The 17,812-nt window shown below is 38.9% G+C and overlaps 1 protein-coding gene and 1 long non-coding RNA gene across 2 annotated transcripts in view; one reads left to right on the top strand and one right to left on the bottom strand.

The window, feature by feature from the left end:
- Positions 1 to 8,073, top strand: part of LOC126480955 (dnaJ homolog subfamily B member 12) — a 135,005-nt gene extending 126,932 nt beyond the window's left edge. The window contains exon 9 of the mRNA XM_050104386.1: positions 6,929 to 8,073. Coding sequence (XP_049960343.1) covers positions 6,929 to 7,044 — 116 coding nt within the window. The 3' untranslated portion in view covers positions 7,045 to 8,073. The remainder of the gene's footprint in view (positions 1 to 6,928) is intronic.
- LOC126480965 (uncharacterized) overlaps positions 1 to 17,812 on the bottom strand; it is a 182,897-nt gene that overhangs the window by 33,176 nt on the left and 131,909 nt on the right. The gene's annotated exons all lie outside the window — the stretch shown is intronic.

A 17,812-nucleotide genomic window follows, 5' to 3' on the forward strand; every position in this document is an offset into this window, starting at 1 on the left:
TTTTGGAGAGGCATATTGGTGTTACTTCTGGCATTTCGGTGTGGGTAGTAGTCGGGTCTGACTTCAGGTCATGACTGATAGTGATTGAGGAAATCTTACTGCACCAAAGTACGTCACAGACATTCTGTGCTACCTCTCATTGTTTTCAAAAGGACAATGGTTGTTCACACATGGCACGTGTGTCTTTGAACTGTCTTTGTGACATTGAGTTACTTCTGTAGTTACAGAGATCTCCAGACCTGTCCCCAGTAGAATGTATTGTATCAGATCAAATATCAACTCAATACCCCAGTGCCAGTCTCCAGGTTATCAAGGACCAGTTACAACAGTGTGGGCCAGTTTGCCTATGCAGAGGATCCAACAACTGCAACGTCATACTGGTAAATAGGCTCATACTACCAAGTTCTTTGTAAATTTTACTTGATTTTGTAATCTATGAAATAACATCACATACTCTCTTAGTGTGTGAAGTTCCATTTCATGTCGTCTTCTCCTGAGTGCTTCACTTTTCATGTCAGACAATGTATTTATTCTTGTCATGTGTGTAAACTGGAAAAAAGAAGAAATGTGTGTTGTACATTATTTTGTACAACTGAATCAAATTAAAACTTACACTGAGGTACAAGACAGAAAATTTTGTTAACACAAAGTATGCTTGCATTATGGCAGATTTGTTCTATGAGCCTGATTTTGTATACAGCCATGTCTAATTTGTAATGTAATACTTTTATTTGATTATTACATTGAGATGAAGACATGGGAGAGCATTGTCTAGTGATTTCCAGACTTTGCTGCAAACATAGTGCACGAAAAGGTAAGAGATCTTAACAAGAGGAATGAGGGTATTGTATACCACTATTGTGAAATTTGCTTTGGTTTTACATTTTATTGTGTCATATGGAAATATGGTGCAAAAAAGATACTCTGTGAGAAACTAGTTTATTGTGCATGCTATTTTTGGTGCTTGTGAGTGGGGTGCGTGTGGATTTGGGGGAGGGGGGGGGGGATCATTGGCAATATTTCTACTGCAACATCACACAAGGGCATCTACAGCTACTGTGGCTAACATGTCAAACAGTGGCCTTGCTGCTTTTCTTTTTGATTGCTTTTTTTCCGTAAGAGCCCAGCCCAGCTAAACAAGGCATACATAGGCATTGCCACAAGTTTTACTATTCTCACTGACATACCATCACCCATATAAAGGAAGATGGCATAAAACCCTTCATGATACAAATCATCCTGCAGTTAATAAACTTAGATTCAGTGATGGTGTGACTATTGTGATGTTGAAGACCAAAGGGCCAGTGATGAACTGCACTGAAAGTGTTTCATTGCAGAAATATTGTACTGCTACATTAAATTAAGAACTACAAAGTATTTTTGAGACCTGAGGGTAAGGAGTTAAATATGCAACAAATCTTTATTATTGAGACCTACTGAGCCTTTCTTCATATTGTCCACATTCACTCTGCTACTCCACTACATTGGTTCCCATTCACTCGTGCTTTGCTCCAAGTCATAGCTGTAACACGTCCTTGGATCCATACGCTTCCTGTATAAACAAAGATGTAGCATAGTGGTTCCACATCCATCATGCGCTCTTAAGGCCTATTTGCCCATTCCATTATACCCTTGTTTAATTGTTGCTCCACTTTCTCTGTGCAGCCTGTTCTCCTACTTTTCATTAATTTTTCTGTTTAGTTTACAGCAAAGTATATAGCACACAAATGCAGGTTATCCATGACTAGTACTTTGTTGTTGTTAATTACCTGCTCTCTCTCTCTCTCTCTCTCTCTCTCTCTCTCTCTCTCTCTCTCTCTCTCTCTCTCTCGTGTGTGTGTGTGTGGGGGGGGGGGGGGGGGGGCGGTGTTATATACAGGGTGACTCAGAGGGAATGTTGAAGGAATGTCACATAATTTTTTAGGTGATCCTAGATGTGAAAATAAACCAAAACAGTCCTACGAACATTAGTCTGATTTTTGATTGTTAAGGAACTGGAGCGAGTTGAAGACTACATGCATCCATAATTGGTTATGAAGACAGGGTGTGACGTTCCCCTGCTTTATTTCATGGTTGATTGTCCTCAGTGTCGACATACTGCGTTGTTACACTGGCTGAAAAATGGGGTTTGTAATTTTGACACTGACTACTGTAAATAATGTAGCTGACAGGTGAACAGTTGCATTTCACACTTCTTTACTTTCACTTTTCACAACCCCACAATAATACACAATTATGTGGAAAGTTCACGACTGTTTATCTTTCGATAATCCTCATCAGTAGGTTGAAGGCAAACATCCACATACAGCTACAATAATTTACTGTTGAATATTTATGAGCAGTAAAAAACATAACTACGTAATTCACAGTTCCTTTTGAATTATCAGGTATTATGGAACAGACACTGTCATTATTTTAACACAAGACCTAATTGTGTTACACTTATTTTGCAGTTAAGTTGACTCAACACAGGTTTCTTGTCTGAAACTGGGGCGTGGACTGACTGTCTCGGGCAAAAATTTGGGCCCTTATATATCCTCACACTAATAGGTTCTTAAACCGTGTCATTTGCCACAGTTTCTGTTTTTCCCATGGTTGAGTTTTGTTTGGAGTTTCCGCGCTTTCCTAGAGGGCGTTGCAGAGCCTCCGCGAGTGCGCTGCTAGCGCGTCCGGTGGGAGGAGGCGGTGTGTTACGTGCCGAGGGCGGACAAGGCAGTTAGAGATGTGTGTTTGGACCTGCATGTTGGTTCTGGAGTGGAACACTCGGTCCCTCTATGCTAAGTCTGTATGGGACCAAAAAACCCGGGGCGTGAGGGCATAAGTGGCTGTAATTCCTGTGGACAACGTTGGTTTCCGTTCATGGGATGTGGAAGCTATGAAGTCTGTCGGCGGCTGCCAATAACGTCCAGAAGGTGGTGTTGTCACTGAAAGTAAGATTTTTTTCGTCTAGTTTGTGCAACGGTCATCGTCTGGCCGGACCGATATCCCAATTTTGTGGGGGCTATTAATAACTATGTGGCAACATTTCTCTGCTTTGAGTTTGTGATCGGAAATTGCCTCTCGTGTGTGTTACTGCCCCCTTGCTGACTCACTTATGGTGCATGTCATTAAAAAAGAAAGAAAAAATTTTTGGCTGTGGATCTTCTGCAAGCCGTTGTTTTCCCATGGATGGTGTAGGTCACTGTTTGGATAAGCACGTCGTAAAATGTTTAAATAACCTTGTACTGTCTGGCAGAGAGAGAGAGTGAACTGTAGCCAATTAATTTTGTGGATGTCTGAATTGTGAGATTATGTTAATGTTCGCTAATATCTGTTGTGTTTTAGTACGTAGGCATATTTAACTTTAGTCACTGTTATTGTGTACATATTCTTGTGTTAAAGAGTTTGGTTCCCGTGGCATTTAAGTGCTCTATTTAATTATATTGAAGGTAGTGCTAGAGTTTCTATTTGGTAATCCTCCTAGCCACGACTGATGTCGGTTGCTCGGTCTGTCTGAAATGTTGGATCTATTTGGTAGAGACCGTTGCTGACTTGCTCTCCTCAGTCCCGAATTCCCGTATTGATACTACGGCGGTAGTTCTGCCGGAATCTCATTTGCAGAAGTTATCAATTCTTGTGAGCACAAATAAAGCTACTTTGCCTATGTAATTTTCGTCCGCTGGCCAGCAAGCTTTGGGTAATGATTAAAAATTGTCAGCTGGTCTTCGTCCAACTCAGTGGTTCATGTTAGGTGAGTTCCATTTCCAGTTTGGGTAAATGTTTCCTCCTCCTGGTGCAGTCATCCTCTTTCCCGAGCCACGCAGGGGTAAGAGTTGCCCGAGCGTCTGTTGCTGCTCAGGAGAATGAAGTAAGGGGTTAATTATCTACTCCACCGCTATGCCCAAGAAAGCCGAATTAAAGTAGTTCTGGATAACCTAAGTATTTTACACTACTAAGATTGTTCTATGTTTGGAGAAATTGCTGTTAAGTAAAATTTAGCCTTCTGTGTTGGTAGACCGGTGTATTCGACAATCCAACATTGTTATAGAACTGAAAGACTTGGTTTTGATGCATTTGCTGAGACGTGACTTAATTATTTGCTATTGATATAATTGCTGTAAATAAATTTTCTTTAATCTGTGGTTATAATTCTTAATGATTGATTGTCCTTAACAGTGTCACATTTAATGTATGTCTGACTGCCCCATGTATCACCTACTAACTTCATTCAGAGACTGAAAAGGTGATCCTTGCTCTAGTCTATGGGACTTTATTAACCGTTGATCTTTATCATTTATGGTCTTAAATATATGTCTGTTAAAAGGAGTAATTATAGATTCCTATTGTTTATTAAGTAAGTCTTAAGTTATATATCAAATATTACGAGTGCAAATACTCTCTCATTGTTACAATTGCTTGCTCTGTGATTTGCACTGAAGGGTGTGACAATAAATTCAAAATCTAAAGTGAAGTGTTGGGGCGAATTAATCCTTTCCCGTATCATTACTTTTAAAGATAACTGATTGTTTGCGACTTGTTATTGAAATTAGTTGGGAGAATAGTTTATTGATTGACCCTGTAGAAAAGTATATCAGTACTGACACTATACATTGTTTGATGTTTAATTTACAGAAATTGCGATTATAACTTAACTCATTCAGTCGACTGAATACATAGAAAACTTCCTTCTTTTTAACAGTTTCTTCTACTGCAAGAGTTAGGCCGAATTATTTATTTAAATCGTGAAATTAACAGATACCATTCCACAAACAAGACTTTTGACAAAACTGTTAATTACTTTGGAATTAATTAAGGGCTGGCTTTGCTAACATGTTTTTGAATAGAGCCAAACAGATCCTTTAAGAATACTATTAGTTGTTCCTTGCAAATGTTTATAATTAGTACAGAATTTATATTTGTTTATATGTTAACAATAGAATTTAAGTTATGAAACAATTACTAATTTCACCCTATAACAAAAGATACTAACAAGGAATAGTCTAAATAAATTAGAAAATCAATTACGTACATAAAACTAAGCACAAAATTAGATCTGGGGTTATATTCTTTAAAACTGAGGGCCAATCTTTCTCTTTTATGAAAATGCAGATTTTACTGACGTTTGTTAATGGTAAGTAGTCAGACATGAAAAAAAAAAAAAAAAAATTTAAGGAGGCAGATGACAAAACAAGAGGGGAAGTAAAAATATCCCAGCTTTCTTCATCACAAGATGTGATTATTGCTTACTGAAACACTGTGGTGGACAGTTTAATGGTGGAACAGATGACCGATCCGTCCTACAAGTGTCCAAAACGTTGGAGGGTGTGTTGTGTTGCACATCAAACATCATCTTGGCAGGCTTTAACGCAGGCAACAGTACCGGTGATGTGAGTAACAAGTTCTTCACGTGTATCCACCTTCATAGTGTACACATCCCCCTTTAACCAGCCCCATAAATAGAACGGGGTTATGTCAGGTAATTCAGCAAGATAGTTAATGGTTCAGACACAGCCCATCCACTGTTGAGAAAATGTGTTATTCAGATACTGGGACACTGTGGTGCAGTGAATCGGTGATCCAATCATGCTGCAGGTACACTTGTAGTCATTGGAGTGTCACATCTTCCAACAGTGCAGGTAGGTCTTCTATTAGGAAATGTGCATATGCTGCAGCTTGTTTCCCTAGTGTCATGTGGGTTCTTCATCATGAGAATTGCAGGCGTTCACGATACCATTGCATATAAATGTAGCCTCATCTGTAAATGAAGTTTATTGCATGACGTCTCTGTGTACAACCAACCATTCTCAAAGTTGTTGTTTGCTTATTGAGTCATCTGGATGCAGATGTTGCATGGCTGCACATGGAATGGGTACAAGCCCATAGAATGTAATGTACACCCACCCGCGTTTGTGAAATATCGAGCTGACGGCAAGTGTGCCATGTACTGGTGGAAGGACTCTGTTGTACCTTTGCAATTAATGTCTTCGCTTTCCTCAACTGACTGGACAGCCTCATGTTCTGATTTTATGGGTACACTGGGTAGTATTATGGATTCACATAAGGTTTGAAAAACCATGGGAAATTCCCTGGCACACGGGGTTCGTCGACAGGGAAACATCTCTGGTATTCTGTCACAGCCGCGTGGGCACTGCCATGATAGTGCCTGTACACAAACATGTCTGCATATTCTGCGTGAGTGAATGTATGCAGCATATTGGTATTAACAGAAAAAAGATTTTGCTCAATGAAACAACACTTAAGCATAACATGCACAATCTCACAACTGCTCACTGATCCAACCCATTATTACACAGTGGGTATGATTTCATTGTTGCATCTGTCCGATGTCACAGTGCTGTCATTTGTTGGAGAACCCCCACACCTCTTGCAGGATGGTTCAATCACCTGTCACACCATTATTAAGGCCAATACAGTACCTACGCAGTATTTCGGTAAGTAATATTCACACTGAATGAGATTTTCACTCTGCAGCAGAGTGTGCGCTGATATGAAACTTCCTGGCAGATTAAAACTGTGTGCCGGACCAAGACTCGAACTCGGGACCTTTGCCTTTCGGTGGCAAGGGCTCACAGAGCTACCCAAGCACGACTCACGGCCCGTCCTCATAGCTTTACTTCTGCCAGTACCTCGTCTCCTACCTTCCAAACTTTACAGAAGCTCTCCTGCGAACCTTGCAGAACTAGCACTCCTGAAAGAAAGGATATTGCGGAGACATGGCTTTGCCACAGCCTGGGGATTGTTTCCAGTTTTAATCTGCCAGGAAGTTTCAATATTCACACTTGTCTTCATATTTATGGACTTCTTCAGTTTATTTTCACATGTAGAATCACTCTGTAAACAGGTGTGCGTGTTTTCTTAACTAACAGTTTTTTGGTTTTCAGGAAACTTATTTAGGATTCTTAAGTTTCATTAATTGCATTTTTTCCAGGGGATACGATGATCTGGAAGGCACGGAATTTTGGGGACAGGGACTTATTTCATAGAGCTCAAAATATTCCTACGCCTCATTGTAACAAACTTCAGGAACTTCATGCATATCACTGATCGCGTTTTCCTTCAATTCCTCCGACTGTTTGCAGACTGCTGTGACTCAGAGAAGAAAATCACCAAAACAAGAGAACCTATTTTAATTTATAAAGGTTGTTTTTGTCGCTTGTATATTTGTGAATATATTGTACAGAAGAAAGTGTATAGTACATACAAAGATAGTTTGTTAGCCTGTGATTTAATCTATGTCACTGGTTAAGACTTTATTTCTTAAAGAATGTTCCCTCTATGGAATGGACTTGCAATTGCATCACAAAAAGCACCGTTCAGATAAAGAATGACTAGTCACTTTTCAAATTGAATATTGCTGAGTTTACTTACCCTTTTTGAGAACACAAAAATGAAGAGGCAATTTTTATATATTTGTATGTATTCTTTGTATATGTAATGCATTTTTCAGAAGTGGTTTGTTTTGTGTGTATTGTGAAATATCTTTAAGAGTTTCTGTTTCAATTTAGAAAAACGAAATTCCTGTTTAGGTGGTTAAAATTTTTTAAAGACTCAGAACCATAAAAGAAATTGTTGGCATTCCAGTTTCATGTCAGCATTAGTGTATGCTAATCAAACAGGCTGCAAAATAATAATCTGTGATGACAGTATCATGCAGAATAATTTGCAGTACTGGAAATACAATTCTGACATGTGATAAGCAAGGTTTAAAGTCGTCATACATGAGTTATGCCTATTTGAGAGATCTGGTGTAGAACTGTTATATGGTGTGATATAGTACTCTTCTAAATGAAGACCAGTGTTCCTTCCATTTTTGGATTTCTTAGCTTTCTCTGTTCTGCAAGGAAACTACTCTAAGTTCATTGTAAAGAATTTTATAAAATCATTGTTTTAGTTGATTTTCATTGCAAAAACATTGTATTGCGCATTCCAAAATTGTGACAAAAGACAACATACATGTGCATGACCAGCACAGAATTTGTGGTCTAGTGAAGCTTTTAGTATTTAGGCAGTATTTTATTGAGTGTCACAGGGCATGATTTACCATTAAATTAAATATTTATTGTTGATGATGAATTTTAGTTGCTTTTATTGATGCTTCATGATGATGTGCAAGTTCTCAAAAAGAATAGGATAGAAAAAGATTGTCGAATAAAAGCATAGCATCTGCTAGTTGCAGAAAGGGAAGGTAAGTTTTTCTAATTTTGTACTAGTTGAGTTAACTTTTGTTTTAGGAACTGTCTTGTTTTTCTCTTTCTTGAAACGCTAAACATATTTGTTTCCATTGCTTTCATTTTGTAATTACTTTTGTTATCTGTTAAGACGTTAATTTGCAGCATAATGGTGTACTGAAATTCTTTTTGACAGTAATGATAAGAAATTTGATGTGTTTGGCCTCGCTGTGCTGCCAGTGAAGTAAAGTCTACAGAACATACAAGACATGCTCGTAGCAAAGGAGAATGTACTTCTGCTTTTTGTGTGGTCAGCACAGATCATTACTCACATTGGCACCAACACTTCCTTTCAGATGTGATCTGAGATAATTATTTGTTCTTTCTGGAGACTGGCTGAAGTGAAGACATTCTGTGAGTTAATTAAATACTCCCGAAGAGGGGCAGCAGCCTTTCCAGTAGTTGCAGGAGCGACAGTCTGGATGATTGACTGTTCTGGCCTTGTAACACTAACCAAAACGGCCTTGCTGTGCTGGTACTGTGAACGGCTGAAAGCAAGGGGAAACTACAGCCGTAATTTTTCCCGAGGGCATGCAGCTTTACTGTTTGGTTAAATGATGATGGCGTCCTCTTGGGTAAAATATTCCAGAGGTAAAATAGTCCCCCTTTCGGATCTCCGGGTGGGGACTACTCGAGAGGACGTCATTATCAGGAGAAAGAAAACTGGCATTCTACGGATCGGAGCGTGGAATGTCAGATCCCTTAATCGGGCAGGTAGGTTAGAAAATTTAAAAAGGGAAATGGATAGGTTAAAGTTGGATATAGTGGGAATTAGTGAAGTTCGGTGGCAGGAGGAACAAGACTTTTGGTCCGGCGAATACAGGGTTATAAATACAAAATCAAATAGGGGTAATGCAGGAGTAGGTTTAATAATGAATTAAAAAATAGGAGTGCAGGTAAGCTACTACAAACAGCATAGTGAATGCATTATTGTGGCCAAGATAGACATGAAGCCCACGCCTACTACAGTAGTACAAGTTTATATGCCAACTAGCTCTGCAGATGAGGAAGAAATTGAAGAAATGTATGATGAAATAAAAGAACTTATTCAGATAGTGAAGGGAGACGAAAATTTAATAGTTATGGCTGACTGGAATTCGGTAGTAGGAAAAGGGAGAGAAGGAAACATAGTAGGTGAATATGGATTGGGGGGAAGAAATGAAAGAGCATGCCACGTGGTAGAATTTTGCACAGAGCATAACTTAATCATAGCTAACACTTGGTTCAAGAATCGTAAAAGAAGGCTGTATACATGGAAGAAGCCTGGAGATACTGACAGGTTTCAGATGGATTATATAATGGTAAGACAGAGATTAAGGAACCAGGTATAAATTGTAAGACATTTCCAGGGGCAGATGTGGACTCTGACCACAATCTATTGGTTATGAATTGTAGATTAAAACTGAAGAAACTGCAAAAAGGTGGGAATTTAAGGAGATGGGACCTGGATAAACTGACTAAACAAGAGGTTGTACAGAGTTTCAGGGAGAGCATAAGGGAACAATTGACAGGAATGGGGGAAAGAAATACAGTAGAAGAAGAATGGGTAGCTTTGAGGAATGAAGTAGTGAAGACAGCAGAGGATCAAGTAGGTAAAAAGACGAGGGCTAGTAGAAATCCTTGTGTAACAGAAGAAATATTGAATTTAATTGATGAAAGGAGAAAATATAAAAATGCGGTAAATGAAGCAGGCACAAGGGAATACAAACGTCTCAAAAATGAGATTGACAGGAAGTGCAAAATGGCTAAGCAGGGATGGCTAGAGGACAAATGTAAGGATGTAGAGGCTTATCTCACTAGAGGTAAGATAGATACTGCCTACAGGAAAATTAAAGAGACCTTTGGAGAAAAGAGAACCACTTGCATGAATATCAAGATCTCAGATGGAAACCCAGTTCTAAGCAAAGAAGGGAAAGCAGAAAGGTGGAAGGAGTATATAGAGGGTCTATACAAGGGCGATGTACTTGAGGACAATATTATGGAAATGGAAGAGGATGTAGATGAAGATGAAATGGGAGATATGATACTGCGTGAAGAGTTTGACAGAGCACTGAAAGACCTAAGTCGAAACAAGGCCCCAGGAGTAGACAACATTTCATTAGAACTGCTGACAGCCTTGGGAGAGCCATTCCTGACAAAACTCTACCACCTGGTGAGCAAGATGTACGAGACAGGCGAAATACCCACAGACTTCAAGAAGAATATAGTAATTCCAATCCCAAAGAAAGCAGGTGTTGACAGATGTGAAAATTAATGAACTATCAGTTTAATAAGTCACGGCTGCAAAATATTAACGCGAATTCTTTACAGACGAATGGTAAAACTAGTAGAAGCCGACCTCGGGGAAGATCAGTTTGGATTCCGTAGAAATATTGGAACACGTGAGGCAATACTGACCCTACGACATATCTTATAAAATAGATTAAGGAAAGGCAAACCTACGTTTCTAGCATTTGTAGACTTAGAGAAAGCTTTTGACAATGTTGACTGGAATACTCTCGTTCAAATTCTGAGGGTGGCAGGGGTAAAAACAGGGAAGGAAAGGCTATTTTCAATTTGTACAGAAACCAAATGGCAGTTATTAGAGTCGAGGGACATGAAAGGGAAGCAGTGGTTGGGAAGGGAGTGAGACAGGGTTGTAGCCTTTCCCCGATGTTATTCAATCTGTATATTGAGCAAGTAGTGAAGGAAACAAAAGAAAAATTCGGAGTAGGTATTAAAATCCATGGAGAAGAAATAAAAACTTTGAGGTTCGCCGATGACATTGTAATTCTGTCAGAGACAGCAAAGGACTTGGAAGAGCAGTTGAATGGAATGGATAGTGTCTTGAAAGGAGGATATAAGATGAACATCAACAAAAGCAAAACGAGGATAATGGAATGAAGCCGAATTAAGTCGGGTGATGCTGAGGGAATTAGATTAGGAAATGAGACACTGAAAGTAGTAAAGGAGTTTTGCTATTTGGGGAGCTAACTAACTGATGATGGTCGAAGGAGAAAGGATATCAAATGTAGACTGGTAATGGTAAGGAAAGCGTTTCTGAAGAAGAGAAATTTGTTAACATCGAGTATAGATTTAAGTGTCAGGAAGTCGTTTCTGAAAGTATATGTATGGAGTGTAGCCATGTATGGAAGTGAAACGTGGATGGATGATAACTAGTTTGGACAAGAAGAGAATAGAAGCTTTTGAAATGTGGTGCTACAGAAGAATGCTGAGGATTAGATGGGTAGATCACATAACTGTGGAGGAGGTACTGAATAGAATTGGGGAAAAGAGGAATTTGTGGCACAACTTGACTAGGAGAGGGGATCGGTTGGTAGGACGAGTTCTGAGGCATCAAGGGATCACCAATTTAGTATTTGAGGGCAACGTGGAGGGTAAAAATCGTAGAGGGAGACCAAGAGATGAATACACTAAGCAGATTCAGAGGGATGTAGGTTGCAGTAGGTACTGGGAGATGAAGAAGCTTGCACAGGATAGAGTAGCATGGAGACCTGCATCAAACCAGTCTCAGGACTGAAGACCACAACAACAACAACAATAATTAAATGCTTGAAACATGTACAATTTTATATTATGAGGCACAGAAGTCATTGTTGGAGAGTAGAAAACCTTGGTAACACAATACTGTGATACTACTCAGTTTCAGTGTAGCAGAAGTTTTTGCATGATAATAACAGTGATCATTGCATTTGTAAAGAATATTGGAATAGGGGCTAGACTTGTAAAAGAATGAAAATCCATAAGCGTGTGATCATTGCATCACCAAATCAGTCAGTTCCAACATGTTTAACAAACTGAAACATAAATATAAGCTTTGGAAATTATTAGCAGTTAGGGTCTTCACAGTACTAATGAATAAAAACATGTTTAAGCTTAAGTAGATTATTATTTCATGTTAAATTACAAAACACAGTAGATAGATGACCTTGGAACATGGCGGGCGGTCGGAACAAAAAGATGGTGAGAAGACGACTTGTCGTATTTCCTTTTTTACGATAACATAATATGATCGAAACTCAGAAATATAAATTCTGTTTTAAACTTAGTAGTTCTATCTCCCACATAGCGAAACTTACGGATCTGTTACAATGCCCCCTTCAATGGTGAAGAAAATGTCTCTCATAGATATGGAATCGCAATTGAATTTCACTGTCATGGCATTGAGGTGTAACATTTGATCATGGTACATCGCTTAAAGTTTGTACAAGAATGTGAGATGCCATGACTTGGTGTTAAAGTCTAGAATTACAGCTGCGCTCATTTGTGCGGAGTCGACAGGAAACCTGAGGAAATTGTGAAGGGTCCTTCAGTAAACACTTTACAGAGTTAGATATGTTATAGTTCATGAAAAATGAAATGTAAATGTCCTGACAGGGTTGTGGATACGTATCAGAATTGAAAAGTATAAATAGAAATACGAAAACACATCTGGTAAGGAGTACGAGCATATTCTCATGGAAAAAAGTTCAGTCACAACAGAAATCGACTCTGTACACATGTCGACTCCCTGTGATCCCTACATGATTGAGTGGAAGTCAAATGATAATGTAGAACTATTTTCTGTCTCTTCAGTTTACATAAAGTGCAGCACTAAATGAGGCTGCAGACAGGCTCTCTGATGGGTGAGAACAGTACACGGAATTGATTCCAGACTTTGAGTTTCCAATATATCCATTATTTGCACCATCATTGAGCCTCATATAGGTATGAAGCCACGTACTATAGTTTTCATGATCATTCTATCCAAATTGCATGCAAGTGGATCATCAGGAAGAGGGGAAGCCTTAGGATTTTTTAGTACGTAGGTATATGAGACACAGGTATTTTAGTAAAAATTCAAACAACACACAAATGTGTCAGCAGTATGAACATGTACATGTGGAAAACTGTCGAAGAAATATGGAAAAGACATGAAATTGGTAAAATTCGAGGAAAACTTGGTATAATATGAAATACGTAAAATGGCAAAAACATAGGAAAATTATAGAAATTGAATAAGTATACATGAAAATGGAGACAAAAAGCCATGAAATGAATACTAACTGAAATCAATAAAATTGCATCTTCTAGAGGAGAGTTGACAGATTCTGCATACACTCACCTTAATAGTGGAAAGAGGAGGCATTCTAGAGATGTGTTGTCAAGGTGAAACGGCCATATTATCCCACACATGGGCAATACAATCTTAACATCGGACCATGACTTCTGCATGCAAGATGAAAGTTAGCAGGGGCGGTGATAAACTCTGATAAGACTGTTACATTTCCTCTGGCTACTGATCGTGGTGGTTATTTGCTCATACGATGTTGCTGTCGCTTCATATGCATTTTCACCTGCCAATGATGGTTTTCTAGGACTGCTGTGAACATATCGTAATTTCCGAAGTGTAATCGGGTGTGAATTTCATGAACAGCAGCTGTCATACACCTCCAGAAACCTACATAGCGTTTGTGTTACAAAGAATCAAGTTTTACTTTGGTGTGCAAGGTAGTTGTTTCATCACCTCACAGTTTGTCACCATAGTTTATTGGAGATGCATGTCATGTGCTGGAAATATAATTCTTACATTGGAGTATCAACAGCGTTGGGTTACATACAACTAATAGGTCGGAAACTGCACACTTTGCATGTTTAAGTGCAGTGCCTTAAAAGTGCATGTGTTTATGTTCTAAGATCTTTCCTTTCCCATGTCTCATAAGTCTGTATCCGTGGAGATAAACTTCTTCCAATAGTATGACGCCTGTTGGGGAAGCATTCTCGTAGATTAATGCTGCTTTATGGGCACATCATCATGCCACACAGCACATTAAATGCATGTCTGCCAACTGTCATGATGAATAATGTTCCATCTTTGACTGCGCGTTGTGCACTGTACACAGTAACACACCCCATCTTGGACACATCGCAAATTGTGTGTGCAATGGACAACTGACACCACGGATATTGGTGTGTGTGTGTGTGTGTGTGTGTGTGTGTGTCTTTTGTCTTTTTGGTGTTTATCACCTGTTGCCTGTTCCAGTTGGCAGGATCATTGCGAGAGTGAGGAAGAAATGCATGCGCCATTGTAATACAAGCATTGAGACTGGCAGTCATTGCTTTGAACAGTTACTATGTGCTGTGTTGTTGTTAAATGGTGTACACTGTGTATATCCAAAACACAATAAATATGTACTTCTGACCATTAGTTCCCTATCTCAAAATAATCGGTTGTGGACTCAGTTTTGATTTGACCCAAAAGGTTTGAGACGCCTTGTAGGCCTGTATACAGTGTGTTTGTTTTAATTTGAGACACCAAAATGTCTCTAAAACTGCACTTAGTACAAAAAGAAGTTCTAGAAGAAAAGTTAATATTATTAAAGAAGGCATCTGTTTGTGCTGCAACTGATCACCTCCTACGTGGGTGGGGTCAACTCTGTATTTTTAAATGGTAACCTCACATTTTTATTGTGAATTCGGATTTTATGCAAGAAAATACATGTGGTTTACTCAAACCACTTTCTCCATTTGTAGTAGATGGTGCTGTAATCGACAAATGTCAAGTGTGCGTGCATTTGCCATTAAGAACTGACTCATTTGATTCTACATTTCATTTATGGTGTAAATGTAAACCTAAAGGTTGTTCTAAAGGTTGATATTTATGTTCGAAATTTATTTTATTGTTGAAAATTTAATTGTACAGTACAGTATAGTCAGTCATTTCAATGACAGTTACATGCTATGTTTCACTTGAACCAGGAACAATGATGTGGATATGATAGTTTATTGTTCCCATTGGAATGCTTGGTTTCAATGAGTCCCCTTGCTTCTTAATACTGCTTAATACTGAGGTGCTCGATTTCAGTGAGCATGTGGGTGTTTACACAATATGTGTGTATCAGTGTAAGGTGCACCTGTTGCTGTCACTTCTGGACATTATCTTATTACAATGGTTGTGGTTTTTACTCTGTAAATAGCCACATAGTGCTCAGTCTGAGAGTTTCGGTGACTGGATGGAAACACACTGAAATGAAGTCACCCTAATGGCAGGGTTGAGGGCAGCCACCGAAATCGAGCATTCCAATGGTTTGGGGACGCGCCACAAACAACACCATAGGGAATGGAAAACTAAGTTACCATACAAGTAGTTTATTTGCTGAAGATGTGAGTGTGTAGCCACATATTTTGTACTGTACGTAAGTATCAACTGTTAGAACACAAAAGGTTACGTTTGCATTGTATGTGGAGTGTAAAATCAAATGTGCTGGAGCCTAATTGCAAAAACACATTTGATACTTGTTTATTACAATGCCATCTACCACGAATTTAAAACAGTAGTTCAAGTAAATTGTGTGAGTAATTTTGCACGGAATCCGACAGTAAAAGTGGGGGAATCCCCATTTAGAAATATGAAGTTGATGCCAAACATGCGGGAGGGGTGGTTAGGAGTTGGTCAGTTGTACCACAGGCGCATTTCCCCTTTACTAACGTTAACTCTCCACTTAGAACTTTTTTCCGTATGATGCACCGTTTTCGAGCTATTTAGCTGTCTCAAGTTAAAATCCTTGCAGGACACGATGGCCGATGCGCCGTGACCAATTTTTGTCCAAAGCGCTGGGCGAGCTCATTACTTTGCTTGGAACTGGAGACCGACGCTTGTCTGCCACTTTTCAGCCGGTCGGTGATGACAGACTCGAGGCGCACGCCACACAATCTTTCTCACTTTTATTTTACAGAAACTATTTGGTAAAAAAATTTCATTTTGTTTCACTTGTAGCTTTATATGTCATGTTCAATATGACGTGCCCATCATTTCGTTAATGGTCATAGTTGTGATATTTAAGGAAATAAGATGCTCGAAATTCGAAAAAGTTTTCAGTGAAAAATAGGGGTCGCTATGATTTTGCTTTTGGTGTACACCAAAATCACATAATATATTGCAGCATATTAAATTTAGCTAACATATCGAATTTTTCTGTAGACTTGGGTGGAGGTCTGTATCTGTCACCAGTCTCAAGAAAACTGATCTGACGTAGCACACTCAATTGCGATCACGCCGTGCCAGCGATGAAGCCAGAGTGAAATTCCACATTCCTCATATTTCATAAACGGTTTGAAGTATCGAAATGAGTCTTTAGCAAATAATAGGACACAGAGAGGAGAGTATTTTGCTGTATGGTTACTATGCAAAACATTATCTACCGTGTTGCTCCGCTAACTACAGACTTTTCCGATGAAAGAATGTAATTTTTAAGGGTCGTCGATAGCTGGTGAAACAAAAAATGCTATGGGTTTTTTAACAATACAAGTGAAGACCTTTATTTTTGTACCAAGGACGCGCTTTTTCGTAAGATACTGACATTACTTTTCCTCACTTAATAAACCATTGTGTCAGAATTCTCTAGCAGTTGCATCTGCACAACGTGTTAGTGAGATGAGACTGTAAACTCTGCTGTGTTTTGGCAAAAGAAGCAGATTTTTATATGGCAACTCAAAATTCGCATTCGTGACACTTCTCTGAAAGTTACGAATGGTTAACAAGCCAGGCGAAAATTATTCGCTACATTTTTAGCGAAATTCTTTTTAGATACTAACCAAAGCGGAGGTGACTGATCTTTTTGAATGATAAATATGCACTTTTGGGCGTGGAGGGCCCGTCTTATTATTTGCAAAGAAAAAAAAAGTGTGAGTAGTCTTCAGTTTAGAACGGCACTTCTCCAGCTTCGTGCATTGCACGTGTTCGCAGCCCTACAACTACCACTCTTCCCAGCGCGCTCGTTGAATAACGTGCGTGAATGTTCTACAACACAACTTGGGAATGGCTTATTTTGCATCTGTCTGCGTTCCTAACTAACGAGTTGTGCAACTTAGTAAAGACGGAGGAACAGCCCGTTGGAGAATTTTATCTGCTTCCAGATGAAAAACTGTGTAAACAAAGAATGATTTTGTGAGCAAACAATGTAAAAAGATGAAACTCCGACAAAGAATTCAACGAATGCAGAATATAGCATTGGGGGAAATATTTTTTAATAAAATCCATTGATGCTATGATGAATCAAGACGAATGTGTAAACTTCTCAAAAAAATTTCAAATTTTCACCGTATGTTGGCTCAAAAAACCTTCTGATCGATATAATAGAAACAGAAATGTTAACTGGAAAAGAAAAAGGCAAAGAAGTATTTGCACCAGGATTTAATTAATTTGAATCAATTTACCGTTCAGCTTTAAAAAGCTTTAGTCTCTGGTACTAGCATATAGTACGACTATGTATATAGCACAAGAGCAAATATCCATTGTTGCAGAAGGAATTTAAAAACATTGTATTTCTTGCACAGGCAACTATACATAGTATGTTTGCAAGTTGGACAGCCACAAAACTTATTCGTCTTTGACATAAAGCAAAACCCCTAAGGTAGTTTATAACAGGATACTCTGAATAAATTAAAAGCAACCAAAGCAAAGCTCAATTTTCTGGCCCAGATGGGCCAACTTGTAGTGGCCAAATGCCTTGTAATCCTCTGATGAAGGCATATCAAGATGCAGTATGGAGGGGCATGAGGTCAGAACGCTGCTTTCTCATCCACTGGCTGGTTTCTTGACCTCG

The sequence above is a fragment of the Schistocerca serialis genome, chromosome 1 (assembly GCF_023864345.2).
Source record: "Schistocerca serialis cubense isolate TAMUIC-IGC-003099 chromosome 1, iqSchSeri2.2, whole genome shotgun sequence".
Taxonomy (NCBI): domain Eukaryota; kingdom Metazoa; phylum Arthropoda; class Insecta; order Orthoptera; family Acrididae; genus Schistocerca; species Schistocerca serialis.